Source organism: Phocoena sinus, chromosome 6 (genome assembly GCF_008692025.1).
Source record: "Phocoena sinus isolate mPhoSin1 chromosome 6, mPhoSin1.pri, whole genome shotgun sequence".
NCBI classification, from domain to species: domain Eukaryota; kingdom Metazoa; phylum Chordata; class Mammalia; order Artiodactyla; family Phocoenidae; genus Phocoena; species Phocoena sinus.
Genome location: NC_045768.1, coordinates 81,832,384 through 81,847,915, shown reverse-complemented (window position 1 = coordinate 81,847,915; position 15,532 = coordinate 81,832,384). Strand labels below are relative to the sequence as shown.

Genomic DNA, 15,532 nt, shown 5'->3' with positions numbered 1-15,532 from the left:
TTATAATCACAACTCTCAGAGTTCACCTGGTCCCAGCCACTACCCCCTATTCCCTGACCCAAAGCAGGAATCCTTCCCCCTCAGCAGCTTCCTGGCAAACACCTCTCCCCAAGTCAGGCAGTATCTTGTACGGTAAGACAGGCTGTTAGCTGAAACCTACTTCCCTGGGTCTTATACCCGTGGTCCTAACTCTGTCCTCCAGCCATAGAGACTTGTGTGCCAGATGCTAGGTCCTCTGATGTAGGAGGACAGCACCTCATTCCTCGAGTCAGCACTCCTTCAGGCGAACCCTCCCAGTTCCATCAGCCATGCATGGCATATTAACAGCCACCACCTGTCAACCAGTATCAAGCAAGTACTATTTTAGGTGCTGTGCATATATTATCTTGGGTTCTCATGACAGTCTTGCAAATCAGGTATCATTAGGCTGTCTACAGATGAGGGAACAGGTTTTAGAAAAATCCAGCTCCACAGCAAAGCCAGGATGTACACTCAAATCTGTGGACTCTAGGGCCTGCGTTCTCAGCCCCACAAAGAGAGCCAGTTCCTACCCAGCCTGACCACCCTTTCCTGGTCCTGGGAGACTCAGGGATCCACATGCGCTCTGAGGAGAGAGTATGGTTCCAGAAACTATGCTACTTGAGCAGACACAGCTCTTTGTTGGTTCTGACTGAACTTGTGGCCTCTGAGCCCTTTCCCCCTTTGCTGTCTTAATCTCTCAGATAAGACAAACTTACATTCATTTCTGTACATTTACCCGAATCATTAGTGAGACAGAAACCTGAGATCTACCACTGCAGACCTTCTGACAGAGTATCATGAAGTTATTCTGCTTTCTCTCCTCTCACACACTTGAATTTTATACCAACCTAATCAGATCTGGGTCTCTGAGAAAGGGGTATCACTCTGTTCCTGTGCTGGGCCTCAGCAAAGGGGAAGGTAACTGCCACCCCCAATCTGCTCTACAGATAGCCTTGCTCAGTACTTGGGATTCCCAGTTAGAGATCAGTTCCCTTGGGGGGAGGTTGAATAGAATACTATTCAACATAGACATAGACAGTATAACATAGACAGTATTAACTGTCTATGTTATACTCCCAGTGTCCTGTTCCACTGTATTTCTTGGTTCAGAGGGCTGGAATCTGCCTGCATCACAGCCTTTCATGTTAGCCAAGCTGGAAGAACCCAGTGTGGTCCTGCCTCCCTAGACACCAACTCTGGTAGGGCTGAGACCCAAGGACAGTTTTCAGTCTCAGTCACAGGGATCTTTCTTCTGGTCTGTGGGTCCTGGTGACTGCAGTTAAGGTTTTCTTTGACCAACGTCCCAGAGCCCATAGCCAAACCCCTGATGGACCTTCAAGCGAAACTGGACCCAGTCCAACAGCCCCTCTGAAGCCCCTAACCTCTAGGGAACGGTGCAGGGAAAGTTAAGGGTCTGAACAGGGCAACCTGCAGGGCAGGGACTTATCTTTCACCTCAGGGTTCCTGTACTCAGCATGGTCATGATCACCAAGTGATTGCTCTGTGATTAAATGAAACTGAATTGGGCAGTTCCTATTAAGCCAGGGCTGGGAACCCTCAAACCTCCCCTAAAATGTGACTTTTCACGGGCATGGAATTGAGTGGAAGTGGGCAGACTTCAGACAAAGGAAGAGTACGATCTGGCTTCTGTTCTGGAGTGGAGCAGAACCATTTCCCTGAGAGCTGTCTGGGAGCTCTCCGAGGTGCTGAACGTGACCCTGGCTTCCTGTGGACATTGTCCTTCCCTCCCCATTGCACGTCAAACTCATCCTGATCTCCGTAATGGGACTCTGGCTCCTGACCCAGCTCTCTCTCTATTGAAGGGACAAATGTGGCCCCTCATCATCTCCCTGTGGTGACCCTCCCTGCAGTGACCTATCCCTGTTAACTTCCATGATGATCTCCAAACCTATGCTGGCTACACCCACAGTGAGCTCCCAACCATGACCTCTATTATGACTCTTGCATAGCTCTTCATGGCAAATGCAACGCAGTGTTGCAATACCCATTGGCTTGGACTCTATGATCAGCTGTGATCAGCTCTGACTTGGCTCCTGGACGTGAAGAATTGAGTGCAAGTAAACCCAAAGACTGAAGGTCCAAGAGAAAATCACCCTCCCAAACCCCATGAACTTTTGGCCAGGGAGGTGGTACCTTATCTTCACATGCCACTCTGCCCTGGGAAGACTCCCAAGCTCTTCCAGGGTGCACACCAGGCTTTTAATAACATTCATGTCTTCTGTTGCCCCCTAGCCCAACAATCCTGAATTCCTGCTAGCCTCCAGACCTATATAAAATTGGGGTGATCTGTGGAAAGCCAGAGGCAGTTATAGCTCTCCTCACACCTTCCCACAAGGAAAGAACTGTTCATAAGTATCATTAGCATCATGCCTTAAGTGTCTGTGAAGTCCTCACAGACAGCCAGGCTTCTGTCTACCCAGGAGCCAAGGTACCACTCAGTTATTCTCTGTGACTGAGCCATGGGAGCCCTCACCAAACCTGGGACTCCCTAGATGTCATCTTCCTCATCGCCATCTTCCCCATTTTTTTAGCCACTGGGGTCTTTGTCTTCTCCTTCTCTTTAGTCTTTTCCTGCTTCTCAAGCTCTTCTATGTAGGCATCATAGATCTCCCACTAGGCAAGGGAGAGATGAGAAGGATCATCTTAGGGCAAAACCTCCACCCAGCCAGCTCCTCTTCAGCCTTTAGGGCTTGAGGAGTCGATCTTCAACCCGTCACAGGTCTTCATAGTATCCTCTACTTGGCCCACCTTAATTATGTATTCAGTGTCTGTCTTCCCTGCTGTCAGCTCTAGGACAGGAATGAAGGGGCTCTCAGAGCACCCCGGGGCTGGGCTTTCCACCGTGCAACCCAGGGGCTCAGTTGTCAGCTGGAGATGCAGTATCGTTCCAGCCTACCACCTCCACTAGGGCAGAACAAGTGGGCAAAGATCAGCTAGCTCACAGTATTCTTAGTGATTTATGAGACTCTGAACTAGGAAATTTTAAAAATGACTCCCCCTGTAGGGATGGGATAAACATATTGGCTCAGGCTGGCTGTCTACAGCCCTGAGCAAAACTTATCAGCATAAAAGATAACCAAAAGTAAGGGAACCCCTGCTAACTGTCTCTGACAGTAAGAGAAGCCCAAGGATAGTAGCAGAGGAAGCAGCATGGATCTGGGGCTGGGCAAATGCCCCAGGCCGCACTGTGTGCTCCCCAGATCTGAGCAGCCACTGCTCCCTGGAGGCCAGATAGGCACACCTTACATTTAATAATTCACCCATGGGCCAGTTCTCCACACTGCACTGTACTTCAGGGTTTATTCAGAGCCCTCCAACAACCCTGTGAGGCTGCTTGTCATCCTCATTTGGCAGAGAAAGAGACTAAGGCATTAAGGGTGACATGATTTCCCTAGGATCTTGCAGTGTGAGCAGCAGAGTTGGGCGCTGAGCTCAGGTCACCTGGCACCATATCCTGCCCAAATCAGCATGGCTATCCAGTGGGACTTGAGGCAGAAGGAGCATCTGCAGGAACACTGAAGGCTGCTGGATGGGCAGGGTCAGGGTGCTAGCACTTCAGAGTCAGCCATTAGGTGCCACAGGCTGTAGAGAATCTGGGGGAATGAATGTTTTTCCCAGTTTGCAGGAACTTCCAGAGCCATACCTGTTTCCCCCTTGGACAGTCTTGCCCTGGGCTGATATAGAGCTCTCTGGGTGGAGACCTACTGTCTCATGTGCCTGGAGTTCAGAGACTAGACAAGGAGCAGGGAGGTGGGTGGATGAGGAGGGCAGATTTCCAGAGGGATCCTTGACCACGCCAGTCTCCCTTGTTGCCAAGGGAGATAGACAAGGATGCAGAGGGGGAGGGAGTGATGGCTTTTAGGTTGGCCCAGGGTCTCACCTGATTGGCTGTGGCTGAAAAGTTTGTCCTGGCAGGAGGCTCCATCTGGCATTCTCGGTCCTAGAGAACAGTGACAACAGGTGACCCACAGAAAGCCCTCAACTCCTTCTCACTTAACCCAATGGTATATCCGCAGGAGAAGCATTTTTGTTGGAGCTGAGGAAGGGGTGGGACACAGCACTGGGAAATTAAAGAATGGTCTGGGCAAAGGACAAAATGACATGGTGAAAGCCTAAAATTTCCATCCAGGGCTCCTTCAGAAGCAGCCTAAGCTAGAAAGTAGGGGCAGTGAAGGCTGATTGTGCCAGTTTCAACCAGGAAGAACTCCAAGAGGGGGATGAACAGACCTGCAAGAACTCAGCCCTTGGCCAGACTCCAATGCTGGACCAGAGGTCAACCCCTGGCAGGCCATTGGGCTAATATTCCTCACCTTGAGAAGGTTTCCCCCTAATAGTTGGGTCTGTGACTCCACCAGGGGAATGCACCCCCTCCCCATTGTGTATCACCCAAATTACTGAACGTCAGCTTAGGGACTACAGAGGGTGGTTAGGAGCCGCCAAAACCCACCCTGTAGATTTCTGCCCTCCTTTCAGGTTGATTTGTGGAGAACACTGCCTTAACATACGTGAGTCTCTCACCTGAAACCCTGAGAGATTCTTTCAGCCTGGTACTCAGGGTCCTCCACACTTATGAGCCAGGGAACTACCAGCTAGTCTATCACGGAGACCATCAACTTCAGTCAGACTGGCTCCTAATCTTGACTCCCTGGCACATTCTGGCCTCCCCTTCCTTCCCCAAATCCTGACCTTCACTTCAAGGCCCAATTCAAGTTTCAGGCTCTCAGTAGAGCGATCCAGCCTCCTTGTTACTCCCTCTGTACTCCTGCCTGGATGACTTACTGGGACCTGAACACATGCTCCCAGCTCCCTCGGAAGAGCAAAACTCTTCCATCCGCCCTGTCACCCGCCAGGCTGAGGGCTGCTGGTGCTGAGTCAGGCCTGCTCCCTCCCCGCTATGCAGAGTGTGGAGCTGCGCGGGGAAGGGGCTCGGGGGCGGGGGGGTTGCTCTACCCGGAGGGGATTGTTGAAGGTCTGTGAGGCCCTCTCACTGAAGTTGAACTTGTTGGTGAGCTTTCGTTCCTTGGGCTGCTTAGGAGTCATCGATTCTTCTTCAGCCATTTTCTCAGGTGACTGGAAAGAAAGACCACAGGACCAGGCCTCAGCTGTGAGAAGGTGGTGGTGCAGGATGGGGAGTGGGGAGAAGTCGTGTCCTGGGATAGGATGGAAGTGGGAGAGAGTGATTATGCCAGAGGTGTTGGCACCTGAGGTCTCTTGACTTCTCACCTTCAGCCCCCAGCCCCGGCGAGTCACCCCTGAAGCCTCCAGCCATAGCTAGAGCGGGAAAGGGGTGGGATGGAGAGCAATATTATACTGAACCTCAGTGGCAGGCACATCTGTTTGACTCCCAGCTTCAGCTTCCTTGGGCTCCTCTTCTTCAAGGATTTCTGTTTCTGAAGTCACCACCTTGGCAGACTCCTGAGAACCTTGGTAGGATATTGGTGTTGAGCTCAAAGTCCAGCCCACTCCCCCATCCCCTGGAGGGGTAAGGCCTTCTTGGTTTCTGCCTTTCAGAGCTCGCCTTCCCCAGCGTTCTCCTTGGCCTGAGCCTCATGGGTTAGCTCCCAGACCTACCCAGGACAGCCAGCTGTTAGACTTTATGTAAGAAGAAGCTCTGCAAAGTTCTGGCTTAGCCATCTCTTCCCTAGAGTGACCAGAGAAAGGGGACCACGCTCTAGGCTGCAGCCTCAGGCTGCCCCAGAGGCTTACCTGCTGCTAACTCATCAAGGTAGTGCTGTCGCCGTCCTTCATCCGAGTCTTTGGGGATCAGGTTTCCGACTTGGCTGAAGTGAACTGCCAGTTGGTCCACAAAGCCAATTAGCTTATATGTGCCTTCCTAAGAAGAAAGGGGCTGAGTCAGACCAGAGGTCCCTGAAACGGCTGGAATCAGAATACAGTCTGCCTTTATTCTAAAGGCCTAAGATAGTCCATCTATTAACAGAATTATAACTTACTAAATCCTCAGTTAACCTGAAGTTTTCATTGCATTGCCAGTTTAAAGAAGAGAAAGCAAATAAAGTTTTTTTTAAGTTCTCATGAAGACTATTTTTGCTTTTCTTTTGTTTAAAAAAATTGTTTTTATATAGCAAGTTCTTATTGTTATCTGTTTTATACATATTAGTGTATATATGTCAATCCCAATCTCCCAGTTCATCCCACCACCCCCACCCCCACCCCACTTTCCCCCCTTGGTGTCCATATGCGTGTTCTCTACATCTGTGTCTCTATTTCTGCCTTGCAAACTGGTTCATCTGCACCAGTTTTCTAGATTCCACATATATGCGTTAATATACGATATTTGTTTTTCTCTTTCTGACTTACTTCACTTTGTATGACAGTCTCTAGGTCCATCCACGTCTCTACAAATGACCCAATTTCGTTCCTTTTTATGGCTGAGTAATATTCCATTGTATATATGTACCGCATCTTTATCCATTCATTTGTCGATGGGCATTTAGGTTGCTTCCATGACCTAGCTATTGTAAATAGTGCTGCAGTGGACATTGGGGTGCATGTGTCTTTTTTTTTTTTTTTTGCGGTACGCGGGCCTCTCACTGTTGTGGCCTCTCCCGTTGCGGAGCACAAGCTCTGGATGCGCAGGCTCAGCGGCCATGGCTCACAGGGCCCAGCCGCTCCACGGCATGTGGGATCTTCCTGGACCGGGCCACGAACCCGCGTCCCCTGCATTGGCAGGCGGACTCTCAACCACTGCGCCACCAGGGAAGCCCGCATGTGTCTTTTTGACCTATGGTTTTTTCTGGGTATATGCCCAGTAGTGGGATTCCTGGGTCATATGGTAATTCTATTTTTAGTTTTTTAAGGAACCTCCATAAGGTTCTCCATAGTGGCTGTATCAATTTACTTTCCCACCAACAGTGCAAGAGGGTTCCCTTTTCTCCACATCCTCTCCAGCATTTGTTGTTTGTAGATTTTCTGATGATGCCCATTCTAACTAGTGTGAGGTGATACCTCATTGTAGTTTTGACTTGCATTTCTCTAATAATTAGTGATGTTGAGCAGCTTTTCATGTGCCTCTTGGCCATCTGTCTTCTTTGGAGAGAAGTCCATTTAGATCTTCTGCCCATTTTTAGATTGGGTTGTTTGTTTTTTTAATATTGAGCTTCATGAGCTGTTTATATATTTTGGAGATTAATCCTTTGTCCATTGATTCGTTTGCAAATATTCTCTCTCACTCTGAGGATTGTCTTTTTTTTTTTGCGGTACGCAGGCCTCTCCCTGTTGTGGCCTCTCCCGTTGAGGAACATAGGCTCCGGATGCGCAGGCTCAGCGGCCATGGCTCACGGGCCCAGCCGCTCTGCGGCATGTGGGATCCTCCCGGACCGGGGCACGAACCCGTGTCCCCTGCATCAACAGGCGGACTCTCAACCACTGCACCACCAGGGAAGCCCTGAGGATTGTCTTTTTGTCTTGTTTATAGTTTCCTTTGATGTGCAAAAGCTTTTAAGTTTCACTGGGTCCCATTTGTTTATTTTTAAATTAATTTATTTTATTTTTGGTTGTGTTGGGTCTTTGTTGCTGCACGCGGGCTTGTCTCTGGTTGTGGCGAGGGGGAAGCTACTCTTCGTTGTGGTGTGCAGGCTTCCCATTGCAGTGGCTTCTCTTGTTGCAGAGCACTGGCTCTAGGCATGTGGGCTTCAGTAGTTGCGGTACACGGGCTCAGTGGCTGTGGCTCGCAGGCTTTAGAGTGCAGGCTCAGCAGTTGTGGTGCGCGGGCTTAGTTGCTCCACGGCATGTGGGATCTTCCCGGACCAGGGCTCAAACCCGTGTCCCCTGCATTGGCAGGAGGATTCTTAACCACTGCGCCACCAGGGAAGCCCCCATTTGTTTATTTTTGTTTTTATTTCCATTACTCTTTTAAATTTTTATTGAAGTATAGTTGATGTACAATATTATATAAGTTACAGGTGTACAATATAGTGATTCACAATTTTTAAAGGTTATACTCCAATTATAGTTGTTATAAAATATTGGTTATATTCCCTGTGTTGTACAATATATCCTTGTAGCTTATTTTATACCTAATAATTTGTACCTCTTAATCCCCTACCCTTATATTTCCCCTCTCCCCTTCCCCCTCCCCACTGGTAACGACCAGTTTGTTTTCTGTATTTGTGAATCTGCTTCTCTTTTGTTATATTCATTAGTTTGTTGTGTTTTTTAGATTCCACATTAAGTGGTATCATACAGTATTCGTCTTTCTCTGTTTGACTTATTTCACTTAGGATAACATCCTCCAAGTCCATCCATGTTGTTGCAAATGGCAAAATTTCATTTTTATGGCTGAGTAGTTTTCCATTGTATATATATACCACACCTTTATCCATTCATCTGTTGATGGACACATAGCTTGCTTTCATATCTTGGCAATTGTAAACAGTGCTGCTATGAACATTGGGGTGCATATATCTTTTTGAATTAGTGTTTCTGGTTTTTTCAGATATATACTCAGGAGTGGAAGTGCTGGGTCATATGGTAGTTCTATTTTCGTTTTTTGAGAAATCTCTATATTGTTTTCCACAGTGTCTGCACCAATTTACATTCCCACCAACAGTGTACGAGGGTCCCCTTTTCTCCATATCCTCACCAACATTTGTTATTTGTGGTCTTTTGATGATAGCCATTCTGACAGGTGTGAGGTGATATCTCATTGTGGTTTTGATTCGCATTTCCCTGATAATTAGTGATGTTGAGCATCTTTTCATGTGCCTGTTGGCCATCTGCATGTCCTCTTTGGAAAAATGTCTAGTCAGGTCTTCTGCCCATTTTTTAACAGGGTTGTTTGTTTTTTTAATGTTGAGTTGTATGAGCTGTTTATATATTTCGGATATTAACCCCCTTATTGGTCATATTATTTGCAAATATTTTCTCCCATTCAGTGGGTTGTCTTTTCATTTTCTTGATGGTTTCCTTTGCTGTGCAAAAGCTTTTAAGTTTAATTAGATCCCATTTGTTTATTTTTATTTCCTTTGCTTTAAGAAACAGATCCCCCAAAAAAATATTGCTACAATTTATGTCAAAGAGGGTTCTGCCTATGTTTTCCTCTGGGAGTTTTATGGTTTCCAGTCTTACGTTTAGGTCTTTAATCCATTTTGAGTTTCCTTTTATATATGGTGTTAGAGAATGTTTTAATTTCATTATTAGTTTATATGTAGCTGTCAAAGACATATTTTAAAATACATTCTTCCAACTCTGAGCAGCTCTGGATTTACCTATCACTGGCTCCTACATCCATGCCAAGGGATCCTGTCTCACCTGTCTAACCAGACCTCAGAGAGGTCACAAACAGTCATCACACACACCTGGCCTGGCTTTCTCTCCACTCTATTTAATGGATGCCAGGGCTGGATAGATCCTCAGAGATACCAAGTCCCCAGTCCCCCTGTTCCATACAAGAGGATCACAGAAATCTAGAAAAGATTTGGGTTAGGCACTTGTCAAGTCACACAAGGCACTTGCCCAGGCAACTGGGTTCATTACTTCTTCAACAAATAATTTTTGAATAGACACAATGTTATATTCTAGGTTCCAGAGATACAAAGCTTAGCAAAAGCAGATATGATCCCTGCTTTCATAGAGCCAATAGTTTTGTTCCTCTAGGCTGCCCCCTCTTTTTTTGTTTTTGAGGTACGCGGGCCTCTCACTGTTGTGGCCTCTCCCATTGCGGAGCACAGGCTCCGGATGCACAGGCTCCGGACTCACAGGCTCAGCGGCCACGGCTCACGGGCCCAGCCACTCCGCGGCATGTGGGATCTTCCTGGACCGGGGCACAAACTCGTGTCCCCTGCATCAGCAGGCGGACTCTCAACCACTGCACCACCAGGGAAGCCCTAGGCTGCCCCCTCTTTGATCAGCATCCTAGTCCTAAAGTTGACTTTGAGACCAGGGGTCACTTCATTTTTCAAAAAAGTTCTTGCCAACCCTTTGCAAGTCATAGAGAAAATTATTACAGTTGTATGGCACACTGGGGTAAACTCACCAGAGAGGAAACCAACCCATGGGTTGGTACCAGACACAGCTATCTCTGGAGGACTGCAAGAATCACTATTTCTGCATACAGACTGGGATGTTCTGCCTCAAAAAGTCACCACAAAGCTCTTCTTCTCTCAGTAACTCAGATGGATGGGAAGATGGGACAGTGCAGTGGTTAAGAGCATGATCTACGGATGTGGGCAGAATTGGATTCAAATTTTGATTCTACTCCCTATTATCTGCACGATCTTGGGCTTAACCACTCTAAGCCTTAATTTCTTCATCTGCAAAATGAGGATAATAATTAATTTGCAGGATAGTTGAGTATTGAAAATAACGAAAGCAATCTATTAACACAGAGTCTGACACATAATAAGTGCTCAATAAAAATAGTAGCTATTATTATGATGACGATGGAGGGTCCCACGGGAATAAATTATCCATATAGGTATCATTTGAGATTTCACTGTCATCCTATCCCCAGTGGTGACTAGGACCTTCCTCGTCAGTTTAGGGATGGAATTCAGATCCCATTGTTTCTGTGCAAGGAGGAGAGGCATGCCTAGGTCCAAACCATCTGCCTCTTCAGGCCAGCACTTCAAGGGAAAGTAATAGCTTTGGAGACCTAAAGCTCTTGGATCTCAGTGAAGGACCAATGAGATGGAGGCCAGCTCTGTGGGAGGATGCCAGGCAGGCCTGGGAGGCTTTAGAAGGTTTCATGAGGTGAGCCTGCCTGGGAGTCTATGGCTACCCAGCTGACAGTTGACTCACAGGAATCTCTTCTAATAACTGAGCTTCCCAGGGCCCCAGAGAGGTACATTGACACCAATCCTCTGCCCGTAGCATGCCTCCCATGGCTGGCACACTGAGTCCTAAAGAGACTCTCTTTCAGAGGTCAGGAGAACAGGAGCCCATAGAGTGTATCACAAATCCAGCATAAGCTCAGGGGGGCGAGGCAACTTCTCTCTGCCCATCCCATCCCCTGCCCCTTTACAGGCTGCCTAAGGGATGCCATTAGCACAACTCAGGAGTGGAACCTCTCAAGAAATATGCTGGATTTGTCCTAACCTCTTTGTGGAGGGGGCTGACTACTCAGTCTTAAATAAGAAGCAGTGTGTTAAAAAAAACAGTTCACAAGGGAATTCCCTGGTGGTCTAGTAGTTATGACTCAGTGCTTTCACTGCCAGGGCCTGGGTTCAATCCCTGGTCAGGGAACTAAGATACCACAAGCCATGCAGCATGGCCAAAAATACTTGTACATGAATGTTCATAGAAGCCTTGTTCATAATGGCCAAGATGCAGAGACAATGTAAATGTCCATTAATTGATGAATGGATAAATAAAATATGGTAGAGTCATAAAATTGAATCTAGTTTGGCAATAAAAAAATGAAGTACTGATACATATTACAACATGGATGAACCTTGAAAACAGTATGCTAAATGAAGGAAGCCAGCCACAAAAGGTGACATATTGTTTGATTCTCTTTTTATGAAAGAGAATCTGGCAGAACAGGCAAATCTGTAGAGCTGGAAAATGGATTAGTGGTTGCCTAAGGCTGGAAGGAATGGAGGACTGGGGAGTGACAGCTAAGAGGTATGGGGTTTCTTTTGGGGGAAATGAAAATGTTCTAAAATCGATTGTGGTGATAGTTGCATAACCTGTGAATATACTAAAAGCCATTGAGTTATACACTTTAAAATGGATGATTGACTGGATAAGACACAATGATCTTTTAATATATTTTTCTAATACTAGAGAATATCTGCTAATTCAGCAAATATCATAAAATTCTTAAACACTAATAATTGAAAACTAAATACCATCTTTTAAAAAAATAAATGGGTGATTTTATCTCAATATGTAAATTATATCTCAATAAAACTGTTTTTAAAGAAGAGAAAGAAACTGCTAATAGTAGTTGTCCCCAATGAAAGGAACAGGAGAGGGAGGTTTAATTTCCATTGTATTTTCATTGCTCTTTTTACTCTTAAAATTAGTACCATGAGTTTCTAGATTTCTATTATATATTCAAAACTCTGTATGTGTGTGTCTGTATGTATAGATATGTGTATGTGTATATATATGTATACTTTTTTTTTTAAAGAAGCAGTGTAATGTTGCTTTAGAGTCAATCAAACTAGTTCAAATTTTGCTTTGAATCCTGGCTGTGTGACTTTTGTAATTTGTTTTATCTAATTTATCTTTGGTTTCTATAAAATAAAGATAAAAATAGTTCCTATATCAAAGAAACCTGAGGATTAAATGAGATATCCTATATAAAAGTTCTAATATAGGACCTGACACTGGCACACTGGCTTCTGGAGACCCAATAGTTGATGTTAGTGACAAACACACTGTATACACTGGAAAAGTATTTTTCCTACCAAATTATTCACTTCAGGATTCCTGAAAAGAGTGGCTCTGCAGGGCACTTTAGCGAGAATGAAGGGAGATTCATCAAGAAACTTCAAAATCTCTGGAAAACTCCATGTAAAATCTCAGGGTTTCAGCCAAAGACCTCATTTTAAAGGTGATCTCTATGAGAGCTGAGAGGCTTTTGCAACACAGCAAGTCACCAAGGCAAGAAGCACCTAGAGGCCCCTGCCCCAGAGAGGATGACTTACCTTGAAGCTGTACCTGACGATGTTCTGGGGTGCGTGTGGGTTGTTGGCTGTCAGAATCCGGGTGAACTCCTCCTTTAGCTCCTAAGGGAGAGAAATGCCAACAGGGTCAAATGTAGAGGGCCCCCCACCCCCTCTGATGATTCCCCTGGATGTCAGCAGACATCTCACAACCTAGATTCTGGGCACAATACATCTCTGAGGCTGGAGGAGGTGGAAGGAGCGAGGGTAGGATGTTGCTTACTTACTGCATCAGTCAAATCCAGTTGGTCAGGGGGTCTAACTGTGGCTTTGGACTGGGCCCATTCATCTGTCCCTTCCCCTACTTCGGTCCCTGAATCTTCATCCTGGACAAAAACTTCATGTGAGAATCAAGAGTGCCTGACCTGCTTAGACAAGCAAGCAGTGCTGCAGATAGCCCTTTCATTCGCAAATCCTCCCAGAAGCCAAGCTCTGTCCCAATACATAGAACACGAAACATGCAACAGACCACTCACGGAAGAGCCTGAAGGAACTGCTCAGGCCAGAGTTCTCATTGCCTGGAAGATTATGGCCACCTCAGCCCTGGGGTTCTGGACTTAGCTGGAACATTGTGGTGGGTCTTTGGCCCCAGTAGTGGGACCAGAAGAGCTGGTTCCTCCTTACTGCTTCCCATACAGCCTGGACGCTAATAGCCAGGACCAACTGTGAAATGACACCCAGCTGTTCTTTAAGCTACTTCAACTCTAATTCACATTTTACCTTCCAATTTGCCACCTTAAGTTTACTCTTACAGCAATACTCCCAGTACTTGGTAACTTTAAGCCTCATAGTCCCATCAAAACCTTGGAGCAAAAAAATCTAGAACTAGAAGTTTTCCCCTACCCCGATAGACAGTTAAAAACCTTGCCAAAGTGGCCCATGACATAATAAAAAATATTCACCCTCACTGGCAATCAAAGATATGCAAAATAAAACAATGCAATTTGTTCACTATTAAACTGGTGAAGGGTGGTGACCACCTCCCCACGAGAACATGCAGAGGATCTCCTTCATCCCTCTCTAGAAGAGGAGAAGAGCAAACACAAAAAGAAGCACCTGGTGCAGAGCCCAAATTCCTACTTCATGGATGTGAAATGCCCAGGATGCTATAAAATCACCTACCGTCTTTAGCCAACATGCACACACAGTAGTTTTGTGCGTTGGCTGCTCTACTGTCCTCTGCCAGCCTGCAGGAGGAAAAGCAAGGCTTACAGAAGGATGCGCCTTCAGATGGAAGCAGTGCTAAAAGCACCCTGAATCAAGATGAATGGGAAACCATCCCAATCAATACATTTTGGATACAACAAACAAACAAAGCAAAACAAAACAAAATCTGGTGAAAACTAAATCCAAAACAAACAAACAAAACCAATATCCAGCGTTGGTGAGGTTGTGGGAAAATGGACATCCATAAATTAGTACAACCTTTCTAAAGAGCAATTTGGAAATATTTATCAAAAGCCTAACAAGTATTTATACTTTTTGACCCAAATTTCTATGTATAGGAATTTATGTTAAGAAATATTCGAGGATATGCCTAAAGATTTAAATGCATGAATGTTTGTTGGAGGATTGATCATAATTGTAGAAAAGAGGAAATATTTAAATATCCAACAGTGGGGCATGGTTGAACAAAATTATGGAATGGCCTTAATGAACACATAGTAAAATATTATGCAGTAATTTTATTATTTTTTATTTTTTTAAATAAACATTGGTGTCACTTATGGTAGAAAAAAGTTCCTACACCAGATGCACATGACCCAATTGTTAAATAGAACATTTTCAAGGTGAACACACATCCTTAACCCAGCTTTTTTACCCACTTTTGATGATAGCCAATTCTTCCTTGCCCCCCCACTCTGAGATATGTGAGCAACTGCTAATGAAAAGCAGTAAACAGCCACTTGGGCTATATAGCATTTTCAACTCCACTCCAAGGTGAAGATTCCAATTACATTCGAGCTTAAGTTCTCTCAATTTTCTCCTAACGAAAGTTCCTGAGTCAAGTTATTTACAATATTACATATGCAGTAATTTTAAATGATGCTATGAAAGTATATTTATTGGCAATGGAAAGTACTCTAAATATATTATGTAAAAAACAGATTGTAAAATAACATACAGTTTGATTCTATTTAAAAATAAAGGGACTTCCCTGGTGGTGCAGTGGTTCAGAATCCACCTGCTAATGCACAGGACACGGGTTCAAGCCCTGGTCCGGGAAGATCCCACATGCCACGGAGCAACTAAGCCCGTGTGCCACAGCTACTGAGCCTGCGCTCTAGAGCTTGTGAGCCACAACTACTGAAGCCCGCGCACCTAGAGCCCGTGCTCTGCAACAAGAGAAGCCAGCGTAATGAGAAGCCCACGCACTGCAATGAAGACCTAATGCAGCCAAAAATAAATAAATAAATTTATTTTTTTAAAAAATAGAATCCGCCGGCCAATGCAGGGGACATGGGTTCGAGCCCTGGTCTGGGAATATCCCACATGCCACGGAGCAGCTAAGCCCGTGCGCCACAACTACTGAGCCTGCGCTCTAGAGCCCCTGAGCCACAACTACTGAGCCCACGTGCCACAACTACTGAAGCCTGCACACTGTAATGAAGAGTAGCCCCCGCTCGCCGCAACTAGAGAAAGCCCGCGAGCAGCAACAAAGACCCAACACAGCCATAAATAAATAAATAAAGTTATAAAAAAAAAACATGTAATTTTTACATATGCATATAAATATCTGGGAGGATACAGCATCATACGTTAACTAAGAGGTTTCCCAGGGTGATAGGCTTAAGGGTGATTTTAATGTTCTTTTTGCTTTTCTTTAAAAATATATAGCTAATATTTCAACAGAAGTA

General features: G+C 45.5%; 1 protein-coding gene and 1 pseudogene across 1 annotated transcript in view; one reads left to right on the top strand and one right to left on the bottom strand.

Annotated features, from left to right (window-relative positions):
• Positions 1 to 15,532, bottom strand: part of DNAI1 (dynein axonemal intermediate chain 1) — a 60,841-nt gene that overhangs the window by 28,273 nt on the left and 17,036 nt on the right. The window contains exons 3-9 of the mRNA XM_032635024.1: positions 12,902 to 13,000; positions 12,657 to 12,737; positions 5,749 to 5,875; positions 5,359 to 5,465; positions 4,993 to 5,112; positions 3,923 to 3,982; positions 2,521 to 2,655 (exon numbers count right to left, since the gene is read on the bottom strand). Of these exons, the coding sequence (XP_032490915.1) occupies positions 2,521 to 2,655; positions 3,923 to 3,982; positions 4,993 to 5,112; positions 5,359 to 5,465; positions 5,749 to 5,875; positions 12,657 to 12,737; positions 12,902 to 13,000 (729 nt within the window). The remainder of the gene's footprint in view (positions 1 to 2,520; positions 2,656 to 3,922; positions 3,983 to 4,992; positions 5,113 to 5,358; positions 5,466 to 5,748; positions 5,876 to 12,656; positions 12,738 to 12,901; positions 13,001 to 15,532) is intronic.
• On the top strand, positions 13,202 to 13,920 carry LOC116755496 (annotated as a pseudogene).